Source organism: Aspergillus flavus, chromosome 2 (genome assembly GCF_009017415.1).
Source record: "Aspergillus flavus chromosome 2, complete sequence".
In the NCBI taxonomy this organism is placed as follows: Eukaryota; Fungi; Ascomycota; class Eurotiomycetes; order Eurotiales; family Aspergillaceae; genus Aspergillus; species Aspergillus flavus.
The window spans coordinates 4,352,233-4,379,177 of record NC_092409.1 but is presented as its reverse complement, the minus strand read 5'-3'; the positions used below and the strand labels follow the sequence as shown (position 1 = coordinate 4,379,177).

Here is a 26,945-nt window from a genome sequence, read left to right as displayed (position 1 = left end):
TTAGTATTTACTGGGGCTAAATGCATAAAGAATATCGCCATTTACAGCTATCAAATCCCTATGTACATCAATAAACGAAAGTAAAAATTCAATCCATACAAAACACGGGGTATATCAAATCCCACCTGGGATATACACCATCCTCAAACCTACAAGATCAATTTCCCCAATTCTCCCTCCGCTGTCTGATAAAGGAACGTCTTCCGATACCTACATCCATCTTCCACTCAGTCACATTGCTCGCAACGCTCGCAGCACCGCCCTGATAAACCTTCAGCGAGTTAATACGCCAGAAGGCATCTTTAAACGCAGCAGGGTTATTAGCCACCCAATCATTGCAAGACCCCTTCGAGGCACAGCTACTCGACCCCCAAACACCACCAGCCCAGTCTCCGCAGAAGGTCGTATCGAAGATCTACACGTCGGTAAGTAAATATTCCACCAACAGCCCACATCGCCTTAAAAACAAGGAGGAAAGGAAAGTAGGAAACACATACAATCTGCAAGTCCTTAAAATGCGAATCAATATTACAGGCTCCGGCAAACCTCGCTGACGGTGTCCCCCAACCACTCGGATTCGGGTTTCCGCTACTGATATCACCAGGGATACTCGAACGCGGGAAAAACCAAACACTGATAGCCTCGCCAGTCCATTCGGTTGCATACACACCGCCGCCGGCACTATTGAACCCATTCCCGTAAGACTGGGCCGAGTTATCTTTAATACCGCAGCCTGCGTTGTTGGCTTGGCCGGGGGCATTGACGTAGCAGTTACTTGTAAGGAGGGAGCCCGAGAAGCCTGAATTGTTGATTGTGCAGCTGTCGCTGGTGTGGAGGGCTACCTGGTTGTTAGTTTGGTCGTTCACGCCTTCTATGACATCTATTTCGCCGTTATTGGGCCAGTTAGGGCCTAGGAGCCAGCTTTAGTATCATTAGTCTTGTTTCTTTCCTTGAGTTGGGAATAGATGGTGGCATTTGGGGAGACGTTACTATGCTGGCCAGGCGCCGCAGATACTGCCGGGCATGTGGGCTAGGTCTAGGATGAAAAGACCGTGATTGTAGACTTTGTTGCTGCTGATTCGGACGCTTTGGCGGCCGCCTGGAGCAGCGTTTGTGTAATCTACGCCCATGTAGATGGTTCCATCGGCTTTTATTAGGCCTGTGTTCTGAGCTGTTCCTCTGTCAACATATTTGACGAAGCCATGGGTTGGATCACTGCCTGTGAAGAAGCTAAATTTGTCGAAGAAAGTTGTGTCTGTGCCGTAGTCATCTTGTAGTGTGTATGCGGCTGCGGCGAGGGGAGCCCAGAGGCTTAGAGCCTGGGTGAGTGTAGATAGTACGTGCATTCTTGACTTGAATGATCACGACAGAAAGGAATGTACAGTGTATGTGAGAAGCTGTGTGAAGAGGCAGGGAGTGATGTTTGGTATATAAGGAGTGTTCGAACAATGTGCTTTGTCTTCAAAGGTGTATTGTTCAAGCAACATAAAGGAAGGGCAACGTCAAAGCCACTCTTTGAGTGAAAAAACGCTGTACGGATAAAGGAGTGCTATAGAGTGGCTTTCTTTTCATGCTTTTGGGTTTCCCCCTTGGTGTCGGAGGTTCAATATATAGCCTTGCAGAATGTATATATCCTATACCCTTACCCCATACACATATAACGACTCCACACCGAGACAAAAAAGAAACTTAAAACTCACCAACTAGTGAAAAGTGGCGTCAGCCATGATATGCCCACCGGACTAGGCCTTGAGACCTAAGGGGAAGCCATTGAAGAGACATATTCTTGAGTAGCGTGGGTACCGAAAGTGGCAGATGAAAGAAGCATGTGAGCGGCAGATTGGAGTCACGGCCAGTGTGGACTGGAATGGAATGGATAAAAGGGGTGTTCCTGGATCACAGACGGTTCCAAAACGGTAACATCAGGCGTGGATATTTCAAACTGGTTGGATGGACACAAGGTTCGTGGAACAGAGGGCGCGTTTAGAGAAGGGAAAGAAGATCTCCATTTTATCGCAAGTCGTTTCACAAAGGTCAAGTTTATAGATCGATGCACAGGCGACGCGCCGTGCACGGAGTATATCAGGGAATTTTCCCTTTTGTTTAATTTCCGATGATGGTCAGCTTCGCACCATGGATTAGTGTGACAGACACCTGGGTCAATCAGATCGCAAGGATCGAGGGTTCTCTCAACGGTCAAGATGATGATGAGTGGGGAAAGTTGAAGATGGACGTCCATCGAGAGATCGAGAAGGAGGCCATGTGATGTCGACTGTTCCTCTTTGGGGAGTTTTATTGGCATTTCTCGTCTCATCTTGTGATACATCACTTTAAAACCAGCTGATCGGGAGCAAATTAGTTGGAAACCAAATCGTCCCGCTTTTGGCCATCTTCATGAACTTCAGAGACTTGTTTGGCTTAATTAAGCAACTCGATTAACCGCCGCCATAAAGTTTAACCTCCAAACTTGTCTCACTTTAAATCCTCTAGAATTTTCAATCATTGGTTCTATCAACTACGACAGTCCTCATGTTGCTACCCGACATGACGAGAAAAGGGAATAAAGGAAACACTCATGAAATCACATAGTGGGGATTAAGCAAAGATACATACAAGGGCTTGATTGAAATCGTGACCTCATTCATTATGTACAGGACAGATAGGGCATGACAACAACTCCCAGTCAGACCCTTCGCGTCGGAAATGTGGTTTACTAGTATGCGCAGAATGGTCCAAGTTCAGCAAACACTTTCGGTGATACAGGTGTCGACAGGAAAAGACCACCGCGGGCCCGATCGGCATCTCACTGCCATTTTCTGGAGATCCCCGCATGTCATCCACTGGCTCCACGTCCGCATGTCTGTCATGGTAGTGTGCCGCCTGACCCGCCTCGGCCACTGCCGCCGCCTTGCCCTTCCCACGGGCGACCGCAGGGTCAAGTCGCCCTTCAATTTGTCGTGACACTCGACGTTGATGTGCATCCGCCTGCCTCTGCTTCCAAGCCTCCCAGAATTCAGAGCCAACCCCAGGTCCCCAAATGCGTTGCCGGCAGACCTCACACACCTGGCCTCGCGGCCGCCACCCCCTTTGACGCAGTCGCGTTACCTCGTCCACATGCACAAAGAGATCCCGGTCCAGCATCCCGTTAGCCAGGGCCAGGAGTGACTTCTCGTAAGTATAAGCCGAGAATATAGAAGCCAGGACGGCACGGAGTTCAAGAAGCGAAGGAGACCAATGGGACGCACGAGTGAGGAATGCTCGTAGAATTCGGAGAAAAGCAACATCGTTGCGTTCGGTTGAGGCTCCCCCAACCCGGACAGTGCTGGAGAGCAGCGCCGTGAACACCTGTTGTACCAGTGTACGGACAGATGACATCAGTTGAGCTGCATTGTTCCCCATCCTCGAAGTCATTGGTGCCAGTTGGGTCAATTTACTTTCCGCGTGCTCCTTCTGGATCAGAGCAAACACACTACTGGCAGTACGGACGACAGCCTCAATAAGGTCGAGCCAGAGATTCTCATCGAACGAGAGAGGCTGGTCAACAGCATGTTTGCCGGTTCCATTCCTCTCGACAGTTCGTGGCTTCTGAGCTGTTTTCGTCTGGCCCTGGCACAACCATGTACCAACACGCACATACTTGTTAAGAGATTCAACAAGATCGTCAATCGCTTCTGCCGTGCTGGCGGAGTCTGGGGTCTCCTGTATACTTCGAAGAATGCCAACGAGACCCGACTCGAGTGTCTTAAGATGCGCAATGAGACGGTCCATAGCAGCTCTGATCTGGCCTTGTCTGGCCAGCAAAATGACAGCTGCATCCACTACCCCACTTTCCTCCATTGAAGGGAGCAGCTCCTCGAGCCGAACGTCGCCAACTCGCAGCTCATCAACGAAATCAGCGACATGTGAAGGGTTGTACTTGCAAAGCAATTGCACGTAGCGCTCTATCATCCAATTGTCTACTGGTTTAGAAGGCCGCCGCTCAGCGCCGGGATGCGTCGTAGGGTCGACCACGACGGTCAAGTACTGGTACTGCTCATAGGGGTCGTTTTCCAGAGCTTGGAGAAACATTGCATGCGTTTCAGGAGCATAATCCTGTATTGTCTGAGCGGCCTTCTGGACATCTATACCTGCTATCTGGCCAGCGTGGGTTTTAATCACTTCGATGACATCTCGCCTTTGCCTTTTCCCTAAGCCGGAACCGGCCCGCAGGCAATCCTGTAGGCAGGTAAAGATCGCCTCTTGCCCACTGCGGTCTTCCAGATAGGTCAGAATTAACTCAGGAAATTGCTTCTCGGAGCGATAGGTTGACTTTAGAATCCGGTAGAAGCGCGCCTCCTGAAAGAGTGGGATCATGCTCTGAATATCTGGAGGGTGATAGAAAGATAAGAGGTACTCCGCGCTGAGTTCACAATCCTCTGCCATATCTTGGCTTGGGTATCGGCACAACCGCTCCAAAACCTGGTGGAGTGTACTTCCAGAGAGTAGAATGTATTGAGGGTATTTAGGAAGGTTCCGAGCAAGGAACATGTCTAGGTAAATGGTATCAGATGGAGCAAAAGCTGATGGTGTCATGACCTGGAGCAGAATGCTGATTAAGTATTGCCGATTGATGGATATCCCTTTGAAAGGTGTCTCGTCTGGCTCTTGTTCGTTCAGAAAACTATCCTCGAATGCTTCATTGAGCATGCTCATGAAGCTGGGGGTATCGAATTTCAGGATAGCTTGTAAATCCGAGAACAAGCCATTCGGTTCGGTATGAACCCCTGATTCCGCCCCAGAGAGATTCCCAGAGAACAGATATTCGTACAAGGCTGCTTTAGCCTGAGTAGCTTCGTCGTCATCCATGTCATTCCCAGTAGGGTATACACGGCCCGTTAAGACAAAAGAGAGATATGGAAACATCTTCATCGCGTTCGTATATCGTTTAAGTTCATCCACCGAGCCCCCGTTAACCCAAGTGCCTTGAGGTGGGACTAGTGCTAAGAGTTCTTGCAGTGGCCCCACGTAATCTCCTACACAGCGATTCCAGACGTAAATGAATGCGTCGTATAAGTTATAATGTTTACACAGAGTCGTCACTTGGTCAATATCCATCGTGGCCGTGTCAAGCAGACAGATTATTTCTTCCAATCGGCTGGCAGTATGGTTCGTAGCAAAGTGACTGATAAGCGCTTTAACGGCAGTAGGGGGGAGAGTGCGCACTGTCCCTTCAACTATGTATGATTCAAGGGCATCAAGGAAGACACCCTGAGAGTCGTGCTCCTCATACCAGTTAAATACCTCATCCCAGAGGAAGTCCTCATCATCCATACAGACACAAGCTGAGATGGAGACCTCGGCCAATTCCTCGAGCTGTTGATTTCCCAGCTGCTCGGTGTTAGCTTCCTGGTTCCGGCCAAAGGCATACTTCAGCGAAGCTGACACCATTTCCAGGAGCTTTTCTTGCACGATAGGCTGTCTCAGTGCATCCTCATCAGGCAGTCCAATGGTAAGCTTTTCTCCGCTGCCTTTGTAGAAGGATGTTGCTAGACGAATGGCCCCGATGAAGTCTCCGGCTTCCATGAGTGCAAGCAATCGGTCTGCCCAATTGGAGAGAGCTCCAACAAGTGCATCGCTATAGCCCAACAAGAACAGGCGCCCTTTATAAGAGCGAAAGCTCATATAAAACGCATCGGCTACCACGCCATGCATTGAGGTATCTTCTTCATTAAACTGTTCGACCAGAGAATGAAGCTGGGAGGAGAACAAATCGGCATGGTATATATGTTTGTTAAGAAGATCAATGCTATCCGTTACACGCATAGAATGATCTTCGAGAATAAGCAATTGCTGCGTTATAGTCAGCACTGCCAGGACCGAGCGACTCAGCCATTGCACAGCAACAATTGCTTCCTCGGCCTTCCATCTGCTCCGCGCTTTAAACTCCAGGCTAGGTGGTCTGTCCCTACTCGGTGATTCCTCTGCTTCAATCTCAGACACGTCTAGGATAGTCAATACATTTGACCAACAATAAACAAGTTTTGTTTTCGAAGTTTGCGCATCCTTGCCCTTGAGCTTGATCGCTGGAAACCAGGCCAAAGCTCCGGTCATTGCGCCATGAGCGGCAACCTCTTTTGGGCGTGGCGCCTTATGTTGGGTCTGTGCTACAGGTGTTGTCGAGACAATAACTAGGAGATATGGTGTCAGCATCGCAACCAAGCCCAAAGAATCGGTTGGCTGATCGACATTCCCGAGAGGGAGAGGTGAAAATGCAAGGACAGAGCTTGGCTTCCGCGGCCGGTTGCCGTGCGCTATATGTTGAGGATAACGACCCAAGATCCTCGTCGTCTTCACTGTCCGTCCCATCGCCCCCAAACCTCGAGTTGCCAGGTGTGAAAAGGCCATCCCTGACTTATCGGCTGATACGAGCGCAGTGCGCCTTGTACCGAGGAAGCCTACATGAATAACAGACGACCCGGGAACGTGGCCATCGGCAGTGTGAGTATCTACCTGGCTTTCGGAGAGAGGTGGTATTTGAAGAAAAGGTCGCGCCGGTCTCACAATCTCCCATGTAAATATATCGCCCGAAACATGACCCCCGGCAATCGTCGTGTGGTCCGCGGATAGTGCCAACGACGTGATTGCTCCACATTCGGTAGCTATATGAAGAAGTTAGCGGAGATCAGAACAATAAGGCGAAGCAGGCTTCAAATGTACCTTTAGTCCCCTGTCCAATGATCGCTTTGAGACTTTGCTGATAGTCAAACACCAGGATAATTCCCTTAGACGTTCCTATCACTATGGTGGTGGAGACCGCCAAACATGTGGGATAGCCAAAATTACGTTTGCCGACCTCTGAAAATGCCTGGCCAGTTATTTTTCTTAATTTAGTCCACCGCATAACATCCCAAGGACCCAGGGGGGTCTCGGCATCAGAATCCACGGTACCCGGAGTGAGGCGGCTCGTAAGCGACGACTTCCGGGAGTGGATGTGAGCGAAGAAAGGCGAGGACGGTCGAGCCCCGCTCAAAGACGGAGAGGAGAGGCGGGACTGGAAGCGGAGATCGAAGGGGCGATGCGACGGACTTGGACTGGCACGAGATGAGCCTCGAATGACCAAAGCATTGCTACTTTGCGACGACAAGAGAGAATCCTATAGCGATCAGCGAATAGCACGGCTGAAACTGACAGTCGCAACACACATGCAAAGAAGGAGTATCATCCGGTGTGGAAGCTGTCTCATCGACACTTCCGGGAGTACCAAGCTGTCTGATACGGGGCGACAATGGTACATTGCCCGTACCGGCGTCGAGTTGGGGGTTCCTTCTATCGAACGAGTTGTTGTTTGGGCTGGCTACATCGGGGAGATCCTCTTCGATGTATGCCATTGAGCCCTCCGCATACCCCTCAGGTGACACCTCATCGACAGAGACGCCGTTACTCTTTGGCTGAACATCTCCCTCGTCCTCTTCCCCCAAGTCGAGCTCATCCTCTCGTGCCCGGTCATTACTGCCCTCAATCATGGAGCTCATCAGCAAAATGTTCGAATGACCATCGCTTCGACACTATCGCAGGAAAAGGCGGTCAAGGAATCAAGATTAAGAGCGGCGCCGATACGTTCTGGTTGATGACTGTCACCTCAGACCACAGAGCTTCAGTGGACGACTGGCCGAGTGCGGGCCGATAGATGGATACCTTAGGTGCGAAACACAAAACGGAGTAGCGGTTGCCGACAATCCGACTGGTTGGCAGGAGGATATTTCCGATGGACGACTGGGTCAGGCTCTGGATGCAATTAACTGGCAAGTGGTAGTGTAAACCGAGCAAGAATACCCACGAGCTCGGCTTTGTCGCAAGTCGGGGAAGATGAATATCATCGATGGGAGATAACGAGGAAAGCTGGAGGCTGTGAGTTCCTTCCGGCCTCAGGTCAACATTGGTTGGTTTTGCTTGGCTTCCGGGGGAGGCGGTGCCCCACAAGCCACGGGTGGCACTCAAGTACACAACGACAACAACAACAACTCATCCTTTCTTGCTTGTCGGTCATAATAATGTCATTGTTGACACATTATATGGCGCTCGGAATTTGTTCCAAGTGGGCGTCTCCTTATCCTCGCGCAATCATTATGCTTCTATCGGATATCCCCTCTTCATCTGCCGCAGTCTGGGCATCTTATCATACCAAAGTCACCAATCAAAATGCTATGATCGTTGTATGCAAAGCAGTGTGTTGTAAGACAGGTCCCGCAAACAAAATAGCTTGCAGAGCAACAATGACAAAGGATAGTAATCTGTTGGTTCACCACAATATTAAGTGTAAACCATAAATTATTACAGATGGGGGTCATCTTGGCTAGTCTTTTAAACAGTACATACTGTACCACTCATTCAATGATTAGAATATATCGCATTCCTTGATAGGCATGTATCAAGCGAGCTTCTAACTTAGGTTGATTGGGTTTGCCCCAAATGACTATCCTTATTGATATGAATGACATTACCGTGATCTAGTCATTATGTACTTCATCCAGGGATATCCTCAGCAATTTGCTCAAGCGTGGGTTATCAATGTCAGCATGTGACCAGCGTGCCTTGTGGTGCCTTAGTCCATTTACTATTCATCTCACCCGCAGACCCCGGGTTACATCGACTGGACAAGATCAACTCTTTCATTTAATATCCTTGTGTCATCGACGGCATAGTACTACCCTGTACCATTCCTGTAGTGACACTAATCCTCCTAAAGATATATTAATTAACCTTATCTATATTGTTTCCCTCCACTTTCTCTATAGCGCTTCTCACAAGGCAAGTCACAAGGGGTTGATTGGCCACATGCTATACATTCGTTCTTCAGCACTGCATGATTTGATCATTTGGTAGCATCCAGCCCTCATCCTAGTTCTGACAAAAATTTCAGAGATATAAATAATCAAAATTTCTTCACTAATATAGAAATGGATAAAGCAACGATAATATTCTTCCAAGTCTAGCACCAAGACATGATATCCTCACAACACCAGTAGCTCTTCATATATAATATAAACATGCCTTCCAACAAATATCCCATCCTCTCCTACATACTATTACCTCTCCTTCTCGCCCTCTCCACCATTCAAATTGTCCAATGCGCCCCATCAGCCTGCAATGGCCAATCCACATTCTGCACCCGCAAGTACTCGAACATCACCCAACTGGGCGCCCACGACAGCCCCTTCGTCGGCCCTCTCCCACAGCATAACCAAAACCTGGAGGTAACAGAACAACTTGACCTGGGGATCCGCTTCCTGCAGGGCCAGACCCATAAAGCCCTTGACAATGCCAACACCATCCAGCTATGTCATACATCCTGTCTCCTCGAGGACGCCGGGACCCTCGAGTCCTTCCTGGGCACGGTCAAGACCTGGCTGGACAGCCACCCCGATGAAGTGGTAACACTGCTGCTTACAAACGGCGATGGCTTTCCCGTATCACGGTTCGACGAGGTATTCACCAGTGCCAGGATTAAGGATTATGCGTTTGTACCGAGCTCATCGCCGGATGTGCTGGCCATGGATTCGTGGCCGACATTGGGAGATCTGATTAGTACAGGGAAGCGACTTGTGGTATTTTTGGGTAAGTACACGTGTCTTTCCTTTCGTTTTCTTTCATGTACCAATTAGGTAGTACCTATATATGTAGTGGATTTATAATCTCCACTATGTGTCTGAAACCCTTTTTTTTTGGCCTTGCTCCGATTGGGTGTGTATATTGAGCATGGATACTGCTTCTAGATTACGGCGCCGACACCAAGTCCGTTCCATATATATTGGACGAATTCGGTTACTTCTTCGAGACGCCCTACGATGTGACGGATGCCTCGTTTCCGAATTGTAGTATCGATCGGCCTTCTGGCGCATCGGCGGACGGGCGCATGTATATTGTCAATCATTTCCTAGATGTCAATGTGTTGGGGGTCCTGGTGCCCGATCGGATCCGTGCGCCCAAGACCAATGCTGTCTCGGGCAATGGGAGTATCGGGGCACAGTCCGAATTGTGTCGCTCCTTGTACAAACGGCTGCCTAATGTGGTTCTTGCGGATTTTGTAGATCAGGGTGAGGTGATGAAAGCTCAAAATGCGCTAAATGGGGTTTAGATTAGTTGTATTGAATTCTCTTGGGATCAATGCGTTGCTCCTATTACTAATGTAGTCATGTATCATGTTCACTAGCTAGAAGACATCTGCTTTCTATAGGTTCAGTACTCTAGATATCACAGTAAATGACTGTACACCCAAGTGTCTCAACTTTTCGTGAGAATGCACGCCATGGCCTTGTATATATATACGCTAGTTATCCCTCTCAATATGCCCTCTAATAGCTAAGAATGAGCGATCTTGTGTTCGTGAAAGTTCCAAAATTTTGCCGTATAATTCATTCTCATAGGCGCGAGAGTATCATCATGCTTTACTCATCCAATTCGACTTGCATTTCACGTTCTGTGGCATTGTCAGGATCTTGGACACCGAATGCTGCGTACTGTTAATACGTACCCCAAATCTTATTTGCTGACGCAACAATTACTTCTGCTTTAGCAAGCAGTTTTTTAGCATATCGTTCCGCTTCTGAGGGGTGGGTTTGGCTTCTCTGTGCTTTTCGTGGATTTACCTGGTGCAAGTCAATTAATGTTCTGATTCAGAGCGACATTCATCCTACCATCATTAATATGGGAACAAGGTCCTTTGCATCGGCCTCTGCCAACGCCCTCAAGTTTCGGAACCCGTTGTCTCGAAGCAACCTAGCCGTCCAGCCTTTGACATAAGTGACTTGAGCCATCTCCAATAGATCAGCGCGAGCACCGGCTTCCAAACGATCCCGCATATGATCAAGGACTGCCGCGAGCATTCCCCAGCCCATGCGTTGGCAAAACTTGACCATACCAGCGGCAAACCCATGACACTGTTGGGCCAATGTCTGGACTGCCCCGCGAGGGGTCCGGTAGCGACTGGCGACCACCGATAGAGGAACCTCATTACTCAAATCACGAAGCTGAAGCGCGGTGTAAGTACGTCGGTAGACGACAGCCAGTTTGATCTGTTCGGGGGTGTCTTCTTTAAGAGATGCACCGCTTTGAACCCTGTGGCCTTATTAGTACGTCCTTGCGTCATGTTCGAATCAACATACATTCTGTTTACAAAGCCCGGCTGAACACCAATAAATTGCAAAGCACGCAGTCCGCTTTCGTCAAGGTTGTCTAACTGGTCTCGAAAGATGGGCCAATCGACTTGTGTGGTCGCCGCTACCTGGAGAGGAGTGAACATATAGAAGACATGCATGTCACCATCCATCACAAAAGCCTGTAACGCTCGGTTTAGCTCTTCGTAAACAAAAAGACCATCCTCGGGTGTAAATGCAGATGCAACAACAGCCTGGCCAAGTTGCGTCGCAACATATGATTCGTCATCGTTCTGATGCAGCAGATCTTCGCTGACCAATTCTTGGAGCGCAGATTTCATAATGTTGTACGCTATCTTTTTGTCCATGGTCCGATAAAGAAGGGTGCATTTCACGTATTCCTTGATCGCTTCTAAACCAGAGACGAGGCCAGTGGCTATAGCTTCCAAAATCGCCCTGGGCAGGTATGAGCTCATGAATATTTATCATTCGTTTTGGTCATCTACCTCTTGAGACCACGCTTCTCTGGCGCTAGACAGCTCTCGATTGCTGGCATATCAGCTTCCAGCAGATCACAGACTGCCTGTAGTTCGGACTTTCCACAAATGAGGTAGGTCTCGCCTGCCTCATCCTTTCCCTTGCGACCAGCTCGCCCACACATTTGGCGCCTTTGACGGTTAGCTCGAGTTTTTTTTTTTTGTCTTTTTTGGAAATGTGCAAGGGGGTGTCCCTACAGCATTGCCGGTCCCACCAACTCACGTCCCATACGAGCACCATTAATAATGACTCTCCTGGCAGGAAGATTGACTCCGGCCGCAAGACTGCAAGTGGCCACGAGAACTCTCAAAATGCCTTGATCGTAAGCCTGCGCTATGAATTCACGTTCTTCTGTTGTCATGCCCGCATCTATAATAAAGTCAGTACATATTAATGAGAGGCGGTAGTCGACACAGATTACTCACGGTGGAAGCCTACGCCTCTGACCAGCGTATTCTCGAGGACCGGATCAAGACCACTAGGAAGGCTTCGTAGTTCAGCGAGCAGGTCCAATCGTCTGCTTAGTTCCTCTGGATTTACTGCGGCTGGTACTGGCATGGCTTCACTAATGATAGAGGCATGAAGTTGACAAGCCTGTCTGCTACCGCAGAAAACCAATGCACCATATCCTGCAGCTGCCGTATCGACTGATAAAGCTACCATCGCATTTGTGGTTGGATTTGCAAGTTCTCGAAACGCCGGGGGCTGGATTATACGATGGGGAGGCATAGTGTCCGTAAGGGATACGGTGGACATCGATGCCAATCTTGTGATCGTCTGGAATAGCTGCCTCGAGGTTGCTGCGGGATAAATCGCGTTCTCGTATACGAGATAGTCATCAATCGGAATGGGCCGATATGTTGAGATGTAGTAGTTTGCATTCATCCACTCTGCAAGTAATTCAGTGTTCTGGATGTCTGTCAGCCTGATTTCTCAGAGTCGACATTGGTGAAAGGGATAGCTATACCGACAGAGTGGCGCTCATGCCAATGATCTGGATATCCTGCTGTAGTAGAAGTATCTTGGTGACCATCAGCTCCAGAAGATACCCGCGGTGTTCATCATCAAGCATATGCAGCTCGTCCAAGACAACTACACCCAGATCTCCGATGTTGCATTCTTCAATAGCAGTATTGATCAATGTGTTGGCCTAATATATGCTTGTTAAACTTCACCCTGCATATAACTGCATACAACGCTGACAGACCTTCTCTATCGTGCAAACCGCAATATCTGTATCGGCCCATGTAGCAGTTGTCCTACTACCTCCGAAGAAACCCGTGACTCGGATTGACTTCTGTAGCTTCTTCCAACGTTGATGATATGGCTCCACGCCAGCTGCTTGATCATCGATGTCGTCGATGCGTTTTTCAACATCCTGAACAATGCGTCTAAGCCATTTCAACTTTTCCTGTACTAGTGCGACGTATGGAAGAACCAAAATGGCTTTGCGTGAAGGGTTCTCGATGATACGTTTCAGCATCAGAACGTCAGCTACAAGGGACTTTCCTCCCCCCGTAGGGGCCGTATAGACCAGATGCTTCTTACCCTCAAGTAGCCCTGGGACAAGCAAACATGAAGCCTGCCATGGATAGATGCTCTTGACACCGACAGAAGCAAAGTTAGCTACCAGCGCCGGTGACAATCCATATCGGGGATCTTTCAAGTATTGACAAGGGTCATAGACATGGTCTTCATTGGTAGTTGTTTCCCGTTCTTTTTCTGGGATACTTGCCGCCACGGAACGGATCTCACTGGCAGTTATACGACTCTTCAAAGGGGCCACAGAAGGCCGGACAAAATCGACTGGACGAGAACTCAAGTGGCTGGTGGAGGTAGGATGACTTAGAACGGAAACTTTATGAGCATTATCCGGGTTATGATCTGGAAGTCGTTTTTGCCCCGCTAAGGGAGCTACATCATGATTTTGCTGACGAGCAACATCAATGGTGGTCTGGAAGCCATGGAACTGAAATGGCTGACCGGACCGCGCTGACATGCCTTGGTCATATATCACCTGACAACTGGTGTGATGGTAAACAAGGCACCATGAAAATGCCCAATACAGATGACAGCCTCAGTGAAAAGGTAGGGCAGACGGAGGGCAACAGCTGCTTGGAAGTTAATCATTTGTAGTCCCACATACCAACAGCGCGTGCTCTTGTATTTCACCTTAGTACCTATAGTAGTTGAAAGAAATTCTATGCTGGGTATTTATGGTTCGCCTAAACGAGGCGTTCTAAAAAATTTCCTGCTCTCCCTGGAAGCAAGATGCTGGTAATAATAGAAAATTTAGTACTCAGGTACTAGGTAACAATTACGATCAACGAAAGGCAGCAACGCGCAAGCGGTCGTTTTAGGATATTGCACCTAGCCCCAGCCGCCGTAGCCTGAGGCCAAAAAGCCTTCGGGACTATCATTGGCCTCCGGAACGCCTTCAACAAACAAACTTCAGAACAGTCCTTTCTGCCTAAGGCTTCAAGGCCGATCGGAAATGCAGCGAATTCCGAGCGCGAAACGTTCCTGGATCGTCTCATCCGCTAACCGGAGCCCTGGTGATCAGCAAGCCCATTGAGGGATGAGTCGCGGCAGTCGCCTAACCCAACAAAGATTGGCCTGCTTTAGTCCAATAATTCACCCGGATAAGTTGTACCCAACGCGGTAATCTAACTACCTGTCCACCATGTTTGCAGAGGGCTAATGAGAACCCACCCGATTCCCACCCTTGGATCCAGTAAGTTGGAAAGCACAGACATAATCCATTCGCCATGCCTTCTATTTTCCGTGTCCTCTGAAGATTGAATAAAATATTACACGGGTAAGTGTGTGAATAACGAACAATTCTATCAAATTTTGTAAATATAGAGTGTCAAGACAACTTTGGCTTTTGCCATATCCTTTTTCTTATATTACTCAGTCTTCCTCTGCGTCGCTTTTATTCGGGTTGAGAGGTTGAAGGGGCCCTTTATACCCTGCACAATGCGTTGCCATTAATCACCTGATGATGTTTTCCTCCCACTTCTGACTAATTTGCCCTGGTTGTTATGCTCCGCAACTATGTACACGAGTGGCTTGCAGTGCTCCGTACTAGTTATTGACATCCCCCTTGACGCCGGATGTCTTCTTTACATTATCCCCTCACTTCTCTAACTTGCTAGTTCCCCAAGGTGAATAAATATAGAAGGATCTAGATAGATTGGTCTTTTCTTTCTTTCCCTTTTGCATGCTCAGGTATTGCAAAAAAGGAAAGTGGAAATTTATTGTTACCACATACGGGTGAGTCGGGCGAAAGGCCCTGGTTCCCAGAAGAGGGAAAAAAAAAGGTGAAGGAAAAAAAAATCATCCGTGGTCCACTTAGATGTGACCACCACGGCCGAAACTAAGTAGCAAATTGAACCTTTTACTAAGGTCCTACTGGGTAATACTCTTACTCCGTACGGAGCACTTCCATTGTATTATTATTTTTATTATTATGCTCGCACGACTCATAGACGTAATCAAATGTCTTTCATTGCCAAGGTAAGCAGGGGGAAATGGCTGAAAGAAAATTATATTCTCCTCTCTTTCCTCGGAAGCAATTAAGCTCCTATCACCTCTGCTTGAGAGGATATCCACGATCCTCATATTGCCAACATATTTTTATTTTTTTAAGCCTAGCGAGCTAAGTTTTTTAAGATCCGATGTGATTGGGTAGATTGTCAGATGACGAGAGATAATTCAACACTGGACAGTAAGCGACCATAGATATTCTTTGGTACAATCATACTCACAGCCTAGCATTGGCCTTCTTGAACCATGACATAGCTAAGAGTAATAGATTCAATCACTTACTGCTTGATGTAAGGCTGCACTCAGTCAAACTCAAGAGGATACGCGGCGTCAAGGCTTCTTCTTAGTCGAAAATGCAACAGGCGCTAGACTGCTGCTGATACTACTAATATTATCGACACACCCTCCAATTTTGCCCTTACCCGAGACGGACATTTTGTTTCGGTCGTGTGGCAGACTAGCCGTAGGTTGTAATGTGGCAACGCAGAGGCCAGGACAATCACCGGGCAACAAATCATCGGCCGTGGAGAATTATTCTCTTGTTACGGTGATTGTCATTGGCCCGAGTCAATGGTGGTATATGATCCAACAAGTACCTAAGGAACATAGGTCGCTCAACGCGGCTTTGAGTGGACGACTACGACCGGAGCGACCAGAGCGCACTGGATCAGGGGAGATAGAATTCTGATCATATTAACGGACTGTCGGCTGTTAACCCGATTGATATGCGGATTGTCTTTGTGGATAAGACCGTTGGGTTGCATAATGAAGAGAAGGATAAGCCAAGACAAAAGTCGAGCCAGGAAAGGTCCGCCCTCGCGGGGGAGACCCCAGTAAGACTTCGATACCCTACTCCGTACATAATCATAAATGACGCTAAGGGCTTTCGTCCGTGGCCACCGGAATGTGTTATCATCACCTCAACCTTACTGCAATGGCACCCCCTTTTTAGTCGAACGAACCAATATTGATTTTGTTTTACCTCCCGTCAGTACCGGCATGCCATCATGCTTGACAGGTTATCTCATTGTCGTGGCAGATCAGCTGTGGTCTACTTAAAGAACCCCATGTTTGAGGATCTACTGTGTAGCTGCTAATCACCGCTAACCGCCTAGCCTGCAGGTAATGGAACCATGGGACCTGCACCATGCTCCCTTTTTCTAATGGTCTTTTTTTGAACCGAGTTTTCGGTCGTCCACTCGACCTAAGTAGTAGCTAGAACCTTACCATTTTCAGAGATACGTATCCATCCATGCCCTCCTTCTCTGATCGCTCGGTTGTACAAACCACTTTACAAAATACGCCCCTCCACATCCCCCCTCGTAAAATATTATTCAAGGTACGAAGTGCTATTCGGTTTAGTTGTTTGGTTGAAGGTGGTTATTACCGTCACTTAACCAACAACTAGGGAGAAAATAGGTCCGACGAACTTTGTCTTTGGCCAAATGGCCATGTTCGTACCAATACGTAAGTCCCTAGTTAATCTTTAGTATACCTAACGTGTCTGGTAGTTAGTTCTCAAGGGTAATCATCTGTGCGAACTAACATCACTCCGTGCTCTGACCCGGCGTCATTCATCGGATGATATCAACCCCTCCCAAAAAAAAGAGAGAGATCAAGTTGGTTTGTTCTGCAAATTCTGAGACGTGGGCAGATTTCCAAAAGGAAAATGACCTGCAGTAATAATGCGGTATCACCTATTCGTATAGTACCCCTACTTCGATCTTACCGTCTGCCTTCTGGGAGTTTATCCCCGGTAAGATAGGAGTATCATGGATCCAGACAACTTAGTATCATCTTAGTGCGCCGTAGTAATATTAGTTCGTAATTATATGAACATGAGAGTCAGCCTACCTACTTACTGCCTCTCCTCCGCTTCAAGGCTTGCTGCGCCTGCTTTTCCCTCGATAGACTTGGCATTTGGGATTTTCCAGATCCGCGCATGCGCTGCCCTACGTGACAACATTCCTGCCACAGATTGTGTGTCTCCAATGTCCGTTCGCTTTTTCTCTATTCCCTTATTTTATTTTTATTTGATCATCCGTCCCCTCCACTCTCCTTCATTTTCGAAAAAAAGCCTATCAATTTTCATCAATGGTGTACAAAGTTCAAACTTGGGAATACGTTGATGAATGGACAACAGAAATGCTAGTCTGGTTTAGGCCCTCTTTTATATTTAAACATAGAAATTTCTCTTCCCATCCTTTTTTTTTTTTTTTTTTTCTTTTTCTTTTTCGTCTCTTTCTTTCTTGTTCTTCTCGAATTCCCCTTCATGACACTCTCCACGAGTCCTCCTGGCTTTATCCCCTTCCACCGAGCCCCATCCTCGTCCTAATTGATCCTTTCCATGGCCCCTCCCGGGTATCAACATCATTCTTCACATCGGGTCGCTCGGCCCACACAATCCCTTTCTAACGAGACCAGCGACAAGCATCCATGATATTGCTAAAATGTATTCCCGCTAAACCCAGTAACCACGTAGATCACCCAGCGGGCCACAACGCCGCGTTAATAGAGTAAGGGGAACAAAGTAATGGCTATACTATAGGCACTACTACCCACCCCAAGAAAAAAGAAAAAAGAAAAAAGAAAAAAACCTTTAGCGGCGCGGGAAGGCTAGCCAGAGCACCGGGACACTGGGCCATGTATTAAACCATAAAACGAAAGGGAAAGGAGAGTAATCGCGATTTTTCTCTGGTTCTTGGTGGATGGAGGATCCGTCATATTAACATATCGGGACTAGGGGCGAGGACGTGGACTGGTCGGGATCCTGGACGGCTTTCCTGATTCTTCTTGTCTCTTTCTCTCTTCCCTCTTCTTTACTCTCTCTTTCTCTGGGCTTGTCGCGTTTCCCATTCTTGTCCCACTTCTTCCTCTGCTTGTTTCCCTCGTCCCGATTCTACTTATGTTAGTCTACCATCTTCCGTTCTTCTCTTCTCCCTTTCCTGCGCCTATATCATTTCGGCCCTCGTCGTCTCGGTAGCCCTGGTCAAACTCTCTAACTACGGCCGAACTACGAACTAGTTCCGTCCTGTTGGTTACGACCTACTTATCCATTTTCTACCTGGAGCGCTCACCCCACGAGTCCGCCCTAGTGGCTTGATTCTTCTACCGCCGCTACCTTCATTTGACTATTTTGACAGCTTCAGCGTCCCTTCTGTCTCTCCTTCTCTTCGTACCTCCTTGATTGCCATTCGGTTTCTTCACCTTATCGCAATCTGCTTCTCTACGTCTTCCACACATTAGTGTTCCGCTTCCCCTACTGTTGCCACGGACTTCTTTTACGTCCACTTAGTAGTCTATTGTCATCCTTCGGGGCCTGTCGATCTTGATATTCCTCCCGCACATCTGGAGCATTTCATTTTCTGACATTGGCACAACCACTGATTTTCCAAACTCCCTTGCGGGAATAAGAGGAGTCTTAACGGGTAAAAAAAAAGAAAAGAGGAAAGTCACTGCTGACAACTGGGATCCGCCGTCAAGTATCACTTTCAGTCCTTAGTGCGGTCAACCGCACCACAGGGCCTTCTCGTCTCCCTTCCGACTTTACGTTTTCCCCCTTCATATTCCATTCGGTTGATCCATACGACCATTACCTCCGCCCCATTTGCAAAAGCAACGCTTATGAGGGTTCGACTAACCGCCACGGCTTCTTGCTGAATTTCACATCACCGCCTTGTAAGCAGTTTTGCAAGGCCTGGACGCCGCCACTTGAGGGGGTTATATGTCACCCTCCAACCCATCCTGATTTAGCTTTTGTTTTTGTCGCGTCTGAGGGTTGGCCATGGCCTCGGATAGGTCACCGCCCCAGAAGTCGCAGCAACACCACGTGAGGCCCAATTCTTCCTCTTCCGCTGCAGCAACTGCCGCGGGTCAACGTCGCATGCCCACCCCTGGCCAGTCATCCCGAACGGGTTCTGCCGACTCTCCTACCCCCCAAGGGCTCGCCACCCTCAACGAACGGCAGTCCCAACCCATGACTACCAGCACTTCAGCTTCAGAAGTTGCGGGTACGGAGCCGCCTAGTGCCTCCGCCACTCCTGCGCCCTATGGAACGCGCTCCAGAGGTCGTAATGCGGCTCCCCGCCCCAACTACGCAGAGGATCGTGACATCGACATGGACCTGGAAATCGCTCAACCCGCAACAAAGGCTGCGAAGCGAACTAACGGTGTGCCTAACCAATCTGCCAATGGCACCAAAACAGATGGCGAAAAATCAGCGCCATCTTCGAACTCTCGAAAAAGTCAAACGGCGGTGAATGGAACTAGTCCCGCTTCTGCTGCCAAAGATTCAATTCCTGGAACATCGTCCTTCTCTGCAAAACTAGAAGAAGCCAATGGTGCTTCAAATTCAAGAAAACGAAAGCAACCGGCCAGCGCTACGACTTCCAGCTCCGCAAATGGGAGCGCATCTAAGAAGCTTTTCACCACGCCTCCCGGTGCGAGTCAAGGGCATAATGACTCAAACTCGAATATGGTATCTTTTGAGAATCGAGGAGCTCATCTGGAAGATGGCAAACTGACAGCCGACGACGGCACAACCTTTTCTATAAACGGTCAGTTCTTCTATTTTTCTTTTTCCTTTTTGGTCCTGATTCGTTCGTCTTATGGAACCCATCCAACATCACAGGAGTTACTGAGACTTGAATATAGACCACGTTTACCTTATCTGTGAACCCCCAGGAGAACCGTATTACTTGGCACGTATCATGGAGTTTATTCCAAACAAGGATGTGCCTTCTGGCCCCATCGAGGCAGTGCGCGTAAATTGGTATTACAGACCTCGTGATATACAGCGCAAAGTTGCAGATACGAGACTTGTATTTGCATCCATGCATTCCGATACATGTCCACTTACTTCATTACGGGGAAAGTGTCAAATCAAGCATCTCTCGGAGATTGACGATCTTGAAGAGTATAGAAAGACTCGGGACTGCTTTTGGTATGACAAGATGTTTGACAGATATATTCATCGGTACTATGAGGTCATCCCTACGAAAAGAGTGATCAACGTCCCTGCGAATGTCAAGAGAGTCCTTGACGATCGCTGGAAATTTGTTCTTGTCGAGATCGGCAAAAGAAAAGAATTGACCAGCGCCGTCAAAACCTGCAAGCGCTGCAGTTTGTATGCTGCGAGGTATGTATGAGTATACCTGTGAGTCAATGTTATCATATGCTCATATGTTATAGCACCGATTCCGTGGATTGCGCTGTGTGCCACGATACGTATCATATGTATTGTGTACGGCCTGTTCTAACCAAAAAGCCCGCCCGCGGGTTCGCATGGGCCTGTGCAGCCTGCAGTCGTGCCCAAGAGCGAAAACTTGAGGCTCGGAACACTCCGATCCTTGGCGAATCTCAAGCGGAAGTTGAAGAAGAAGTTGTCGAAGAGGAGGAGGAAGAACCCAACGGTGCGAACGGCACATCAAGCAGCACTCCTGCAATTGTCGAAGAAGAAGCCCCTCGGCCAGCCACCGAAGAGCAGGTTGCGCAGGCCAGGATGTGGCCTTATCGTTATCTAGGGATACACTGCCGTGTTGAAGACGCGCTAGACTATGACGACCGGATATATCCTCGGGCGAGCTCTCGGTTGGGACCGCGATTCCAGGCAATCGTAAACCCTTGGCCAGGGCGTCCTGTGGAATATGTCAAGCCAACCGATATCAAGAAAAAATATATGAAGAGCTCTGGAGGTCGCAAGGACTCGAAGCTCTCGAAAGAGGCCCTAGCTGCACTTGAGGCCGCGAAGCAAGAGAAGGCAAACAGACCAAAATGGGTTATGGATGAGCCGCAGGGATATGTACGGCGCGGTGAAGATGAGCCGGTTACCGTCAACGGTAAGCAGGTGCGTACGGCGGAGCTAATGTTCAAGATGCCCACTGCGACCCAAATACCCTCTCGGGGCGAAGACGATGCGCCTGGTGCGGATCTTAGCGCTGCGGATCGAGAGAGATTTATCGACGACTATATGGCTAGAGCAAAGGAGATAGCGCCTGACCTTGGGGTCGAAAAGTACTCTACGAATTTTCTGGATAAGGCTTTGGAGCTGCTTTATGCAAATAGTTTCGATGTCGAGACTGCTCTTTCCAAGTTAAAGCAGATGAACAAGTACAAGGATCTAAAGGAGCCCCATCTGCGACCTGAAGAAGTAAAAGCGTTCGAGCAGGGCGTTGCGAAGTACGGATCGGAGTGGCGGAACCTGACGAAACATGTCGGTACTGTACCGCATTATCAAATCGTGCGGTTCTACTACATGTGGAAGAAGACAGCCCGCGGTCACCAGATCTGGGATCATTATGAAGGTAGGCGAGGCAAGAAGGAAGCTAAGCGAAATCACACTGCAAAGCTCGTGGATGACGTGGCAGACGATCATGATGATTCAGCCTATGACAATGAGAAGGCTGTTGAGAAAAAGCGTGGTTTCCAGTGCAAGTTCTGCTCTACACGTACCTCACGCCAATGGCGGCGTGCCCCTGGGATCCCGCCCGGGACTACAACCCCAAGCGAACCATCATCGAAGCAACGAGATAAGGGGCCGCAGCTTACGGTGGCTCTCTGCTTACGATGCGCTCTACTATGGAGAAAGTATGGGATTCAGTGGGAGAATGTAGATGAAGTCGCCAAGAAGATCTCCCAAAGTGGCAACAAGTCATGGCGCCGGCGTGTTGATGAAGAACTACTGACACAGCTCCTTATTTCCACCGAGACTCCGATTAGCATCAATAGTGCGACTGCTGCGACTGCTGCCTCGATTGGTGTCCCTGTAGCAGCCAACCCTCAAGTGCAGGAGACCACAAAAAAGAAGGGACGCACCAACGATAAAGACAGTGGCGCGACTTCGACTGCTACATCCGTGGAACCGGCGCCAAAGAAGAAGCCAGCACCAGAGAAGGCCCCGGAACCGGCACCGATTGTCCCCGATCCACCCAAGGCTAAGACACTTCCTTGTGCCGTCTGTAACAAGATGGAACCTATGGGTGATCAACATTTGTCCTGTAGGGACTGTCGGCTAACCGTTCACCGAAGCTGCTATGGAGTCAGCCCGTCACGGAATTGCGTTAAATGGCTGTGCGACATGTGTACCAATGACAGAAATCCGTTGTTCTCGACATGTTACGAGTGTGTTCTATGCCCTGTGACCTGGACAGAGCATGAATTGATGGAAGCTCCACGGTCGACGCACAAGAAGAAGACTGAGCGGGATCGGGAAAAGGAGAGGTTAGAGAAGGAGATGGTTAGTGAAGCTATCAAACTCTATCGACAAAGGCAGGAAGCCGTAGGCAAGCCGATCGGTCCTCGGGAACCGCTGAAGCGGACTGATGGTAACAACTGGGTCCATGTCGCTTGTGCGGTTTGGACTCCCGAGATCAAGTTTGCCAACGCGAAAGAGCTTGAACCTGCTGAAGGATTTGCACTTATTTCCGCAGACAAGTACCGTGAGGTTTGCAAAATTTGCAAGTCAAACAATGGTGCTTGTGTACCATGCCATTTCAGTGGCTGCAATGTTCAGTTCCATGTTGGTTGCGCGTTCCAGGCGCAGTACACGTTTGGCTTCGATATCACGCCCGTTAAGAGCTCTAGGAGAGATACCGTGCAGAGTGTGCGGCTCAAGGATGAGGTTGGAGTGGCCTCTGCGGGAATCTGGTGCCCTCATCATACAGTACCGTCTGTTGTTCATGCAGTAGGCGAGCCTACGGAGGAAGAAGGCATCAATGCCCTCCAGCGATTCGTCCAAAACTACAAACAAGCCGACCTTTCCTTGACTGGGACTCTACGTAGAGCGGCGTATGTTCAGCAGTCTATTATCGCATCACAACACAGTGCGACATCGGCCGGACACCGACGGGCATCTGCTGTCAACGGCGTTACCGCTCCTCCGCCTACAACGAAGGATACCTCTAAGAATACAGGGGTGTCCCCTGAGGAAGCTACGGACGAGATGGCCATTGATTCCGAAAATCATGCACCGACCCAGGTCACTGGCACAGATGCAACAAGAAAATGTGCGCGTTGCTCTACCGCATACACCCCTCGGTGGTGGCCTATCGATAAGTCACGACGAACAACAGCTGCTGATCACAGGCCACCTCTACTCAACGGAGCTGGGATGAATGAACCAAGATTTCCGCCTGCGGCCTCAGCAAGCCCTCCATATATTCATCGAAACCCCTCTCAACATTCCCTCATGAAGCTTAACGGTGAATTCAATTCTGCAGACAAGAATGGACTAGCGAGTAATCCCGAAGCGTCATTGGACCAACAGAACCAGGACTCATACGAGTGTCATAAATGCCATCTCAAACAGATACCTGCCCAGCCCTCTCCAGAGCCTCGGCCGTCTCCTTACTCGGCTCAGCGGCCAGTCCTCCCCGCCCCCCGTCTTCCAGAATATCACAATCATTCTTACGGCCCTCATGCCCATCCTCCACAAACCGGGGTGCTGCCTAGGCCTCTTGGTCCGCCGCCTTCCAATGGGCCTGAATGGTATCCGGGATATGAACAGCGTCCCGGCGATTATGGGGATAAGCTTCGCAATGGCATTCCAGTTGCTAGCTACCGCGGAGGACCTCCACCACCCCCACCGCACCATATGAATGGCTTCCAGCCCGCTCCTTCACACCATGCCCCGCCGCATCATTACACGAGTGGAGCTCATCCTCCTCCACCTCCCCAGCCGTTTCCTACTCATCAGAGCCCCTATGGGCCAGTCTCTATACCCTCTCCTCATCTTTCTCACCCAGCTGGGCCTCGACCATACGCCCCATCGGCATCACCTCCGGATGTGCACTCTACAATGGTTCGACACTCCCCACAGCACTCACTCAGTGCATTGAACGGGGGACCACCGGCACGTGTCTATTCTGTCGATCGCGTTCTTAGTGCGCCAACGCAGTCACCTCCCGTTTCGCAAGCACATGTTGATCCACGAGGTCGGACGCCACCCGGAAAGTTAGACGATGCACCTGTCACCGCGCCCGCAGGTCCGACGAGCAGCATCAGGCATACGAATGTCAACGGGACAAATGGCGGCTCCGGCGCTAGCGCAAGCCCATCTCTCAAGAATTTACTCTCTTAAGCCTTATTCCAGGTTCTATGCTTGCAGAACTTTAGAAGAAGGACTTTTAGGGAATGTATGATATAGCTCTATTACGTTCTTGTTTTCTTTCCTTTTTCTTACTCTACTTTGGCATCTCCTTTGTGTTGTTTGGACCGTGTGGCATTTAAAAAACGGGGTTTGGGTTTTTGCCATCAGCGTGGTTCTAGATTAATCCGTTGCTCTTTTGTCTTTTCATTATTATTCTTTCCCCGTTCGTCTGTATGCATCTTTTTTCCCTTTCCTTGCCTCTTTTATTTTGTTTTGTTTTGTTTTACTTTTTTTCTTTTTTGGTTCCTACATTATGAGCATGATATATTTGGGTTACACCGCTGTCCGCAATGGCCCAAGATTATTCAGGGTGGCATGGACTGGGCGTTTCATATATTAGCGTTGAGAATTGTTTTTTCACGGTTTCCGATGTATCGTCCCTATGAAAACACGAGGCTCCGTTGGGCGGTCGGCAGGCGACAGAACCCTTGATAGAAGAGAAGCGGGGTAGAGACTACAAATGATAATACTTAGTATGCCGTTTCCCAGAGTCTTTTTTCTACTTTCGTGGTATGGATCGACGGGGACGATCCTGGACGCGAGGGACTAATAGGAAGCGATGGGACCCTGGTCATTCCCATCGACCCGAGCGCCGAAGGCAGTTGACTGTTGGACAGCTGATGCACTGGGACTGTGCCAGGGGATCGTCACTGGGCTGTTTGATTTGTCTGCGGTTGAGCCTCAGATAAAGGCGAAATGGAAGGATTGTGGTCAGTGGTTAGTGCTTATTAGTGGTGCTTTCCATTGTTAGTTTGATATTGGTGGCTCCCGAGTTAAGTAGGTTGACAATTCCCACTTAGTTGGAGGTTAGTTGCACACACTAAGGACGGAATCTACAATCTGGACCCGGTCTGCCATTTGATCGATTTATTCCTTTCTTACATGCAGTCTGTTCCCCATGACAGTTCTAGAATTGTGTACGGAGTAAGGTTGGAGGAATGCCCCTCGGTGTGTAAAATATCCGTTACCTTCCAACTTCCAGAAAGCAATGAATATGCATAAATGTACGGCGGACCCAGTCCTTGCGTCAAGCTCAGAACTTTAACGTCGTCGATCCTACGTAGAATGCATGAACCGCATTCCAACAACATTTCGCTCACGCGAGACACTTGATACATAATACAGATACATACCTGTTCCATGCGCGACCTGGAATGGAACCATGTGACAACGACAACTTCCCGTGGGGCTCTTTTTCCATGTCCAAGGATTCCTTTTGATTGGTGGATTTTCCGAACGAATGGGCACGACGGGATTTCCATTTGAGTCACTTGGAAAACAGCCAGGCCGATACCCTGCTGCCGAGAGGCAGGGAAACAATATCAGCGCATCAAAAGTCATCTTCAGACGAACAGGAGGATCCTAAAATTTCCCCGGATCTTCGATAAGGTTATTGACAAAGGTTACTCACGTAAGAGGCTGCAGAGAGGAGGAGGCGCGCGCAATCTTTGCCACCTGTCACAACGGTTGAGGGAATCAAAATTGTGGTTATCTCATTTATTTGTTCGGTTGATCATCCATCACATCATAGGAACCACATTCTTGAGGTGGGTGGTCGACGTCAGTGGTTGGTTGCCACCCTTTTTTTTTCCACTTTTCTTTTCGTGTGCAATGCTAAGGTTGAGTCCTTACAGCGCAGAAAGTGCTTATGTGCCATGCGCATGGAAGTTCTAGAAGATGATCAACTTCTGTTGATTACATATCAGAATTTTAAGTTACAATCTGTAATGTACCACAGGATGGGGGAGGAACAGACAGAAAGATTGAGAGTACGTACCTTAGGGTAGTACTGGTACTGTACCTAGGTAAGTAGATGATCTCAATAAATCCGTACCAAACGCTTCCGGTAACGATTTACCCAGTAATGGAAATTACAATCCTTCATTGAATCGACGATAGATTTAGTGGTGATTAGGAAATTCAGCCGGCATTCTAGAAAACCCACGTAGATTGCAAGGAGCTAATGAGATCGCTTGCTTTAAGCGTCATCCTCTCCACTCTCTCCGCTCACTTTATCTCGCCAGTGTTGGTCACTTCTTAATAATATTTTCTTTTTCCTTTTCTAACCTGTTACGAACCTTCGCCCGATTTGTGCGTCCGTGTCCCCTCGTTTGTGGCTCAGCTCAGTTCTGTCGAGTTTCTAGTCTTCTTCCTTACATGGTGCCCGAGCCCGGATTGGACACACATCACAATCATCAGGAAATTGGGTGGTTCCTAGTCCGGTTGGGTAGGATTCCGCTGATTGGTATTTGTCGTGTTTTATATTCCCAAAACCTTCAACCGTGAAGAGGTTGACTGACTTGGTTCCTGTCATGGTGATGATCCCACATGCAGGGTTGGTGTGGAAGATAGATATAATGAAATTACTCCCCCATCCCGTCGACGTATGATTTATACATCCATTAATGAAACAACTGTAAAAAGGCCAAGGGTTATTAATAGTAAAAGGATTACTAGTAGGACCTTGGGAGGGTGTGGAAAAATGGACTGGAAAACCTGAGGAGAACAAGAACGATACACCACATCGGTTACCCTATCAATACCTCCCCGTATGTAATAAATACCTTACTCTACCTACAGAT

General features: G+C 48.7%; 6 protein-coding genes across 6 annotated transcripts; 2 read left to right on the top strand and 4 right to left on the bottom strand.

Annotated features, from left to right (window-relative positions):
* Window positions 1-157: 157 nt before the first annotated feature.
* Window positions 158-1,346, bottom strand: F9C07_2370 (putative endo-1,3(4)-beta-glucanase; the record flags this gene model as incomplete). The annotated part of the gene is made up of 3 exons (XM_041290046.1): window positions 158-415; window positions 498-921; window positions 991-1,346. 3 exons carry the CDS (start codon window positions 1,344-1,346, stop codon window positions 158-160), a joined length of 1,038 nt encoding a protein of 345 aa, XP_041143233.1.
* Window positions 1,347-1,596: 250 nt separating this feature from the next.
* On the bottom strand, window positions 1,597-2,482 carry F9C07_1290172 (uncharacterized protein). Its single transcript, XM_071507917.1, has one exon. It carries the CDS (start codon window positions 2,324-2,326, stop codon window positions 1,847-1,849), a length of 480 nt encoding a protein of 159 aa, XP_071363936.1. The 5' UTR covers window positions 2,327-2,482; the 3' UTR covers window positions 1,597-1,846.
* Window positions 2,483-2,637: 155 nt separating this feature from the next.
* F9C07_2055266 (vacuolar assembly/sorting protein) lies at window positions 2,638-7,511 on the bottom strand (the record flags this gene model as incomplete). Its single annotated transcript, XM_041290045.2, has 3 exons — window positions 2,638-6,638; window positions 6,697-7,132; window positions 7,182-7,511. 3 exons carry the CDS (start codon window positions 7,509-7,511, stop codon window positions 2,638-2,640), a joined length of 4,767 nt encoding a protein of 1,588 aa, XP_041143232.2.
* A 1,515-nt stretch (window positions 7,512-9,026) lies between these two features.
* Window positions 9,027-10,114, top strand: F9C07_2372 (PLC-like phosphodiesterase; the record flags this gene model as incomplete). Its single annotated transcript, XM_041290053.1, has 2 exons — window positions 9,027-9,594; window positions 9,753-10,114. The coding sequence occupies 2 exons, from the start codon at window positions 9,027-9,029 to the stop codon at window positions 10,112-10,114; spliced, it is 930 nt and encodes a 309-aa protein (XP_041143231.1).
* A 310-nt stretch (window positions 10,115-10,424) lies between these two features.
* On the bottom strand, window positions 10,425-13,668 carry F9C07_2277909 (putative DNA-directed DNA polymerase theta; the record flags this gene model as incomplete). The annotated part of the gene is made up of 9 exons (XM_071510261.1): window positions 10,425-10,456; window positions 10,511-10,625; window positions 10,674-11,094; window positions 11,142-11,588; window positions 11,639-11,800; window positions 11,867-12,038; window positions 12,095-12,578; window positions 12,637-12,819; window positions 12,877-13,668. The coding sequence occupies 9 exons, from the start codon at window positions 13,666-13,668 to the stop codon at window positions 10,425-10,427; spliced, it is 2,808 nt and encodes a 935-aa protein (XP_071363935.1).
* Window positions 13,669-19,002: 5,334 nt separating this feature from the next.
* On the top strand, window positions 19,003-24,294 carry sntB (putative PHD finger and BAH domain protein; the record flags this gene model as incomplete). The annotated part of the gene is made up of 3 exons (XM_041290052.1): window positions 19,003-19,774; window positions 19,872-20,355; window positions 20,409-24,294. 3 exons carry the CDS (start codon window positions 19,003-19,005, stop codon window positions 24,292-24,294), a joined length of 5,142 nt encoding a protein of 1,713 aa, XP_041143229.1.
* Between the last annotated feature and the right edge of the window lie 2,651 nt (window positions 24,295-26,945).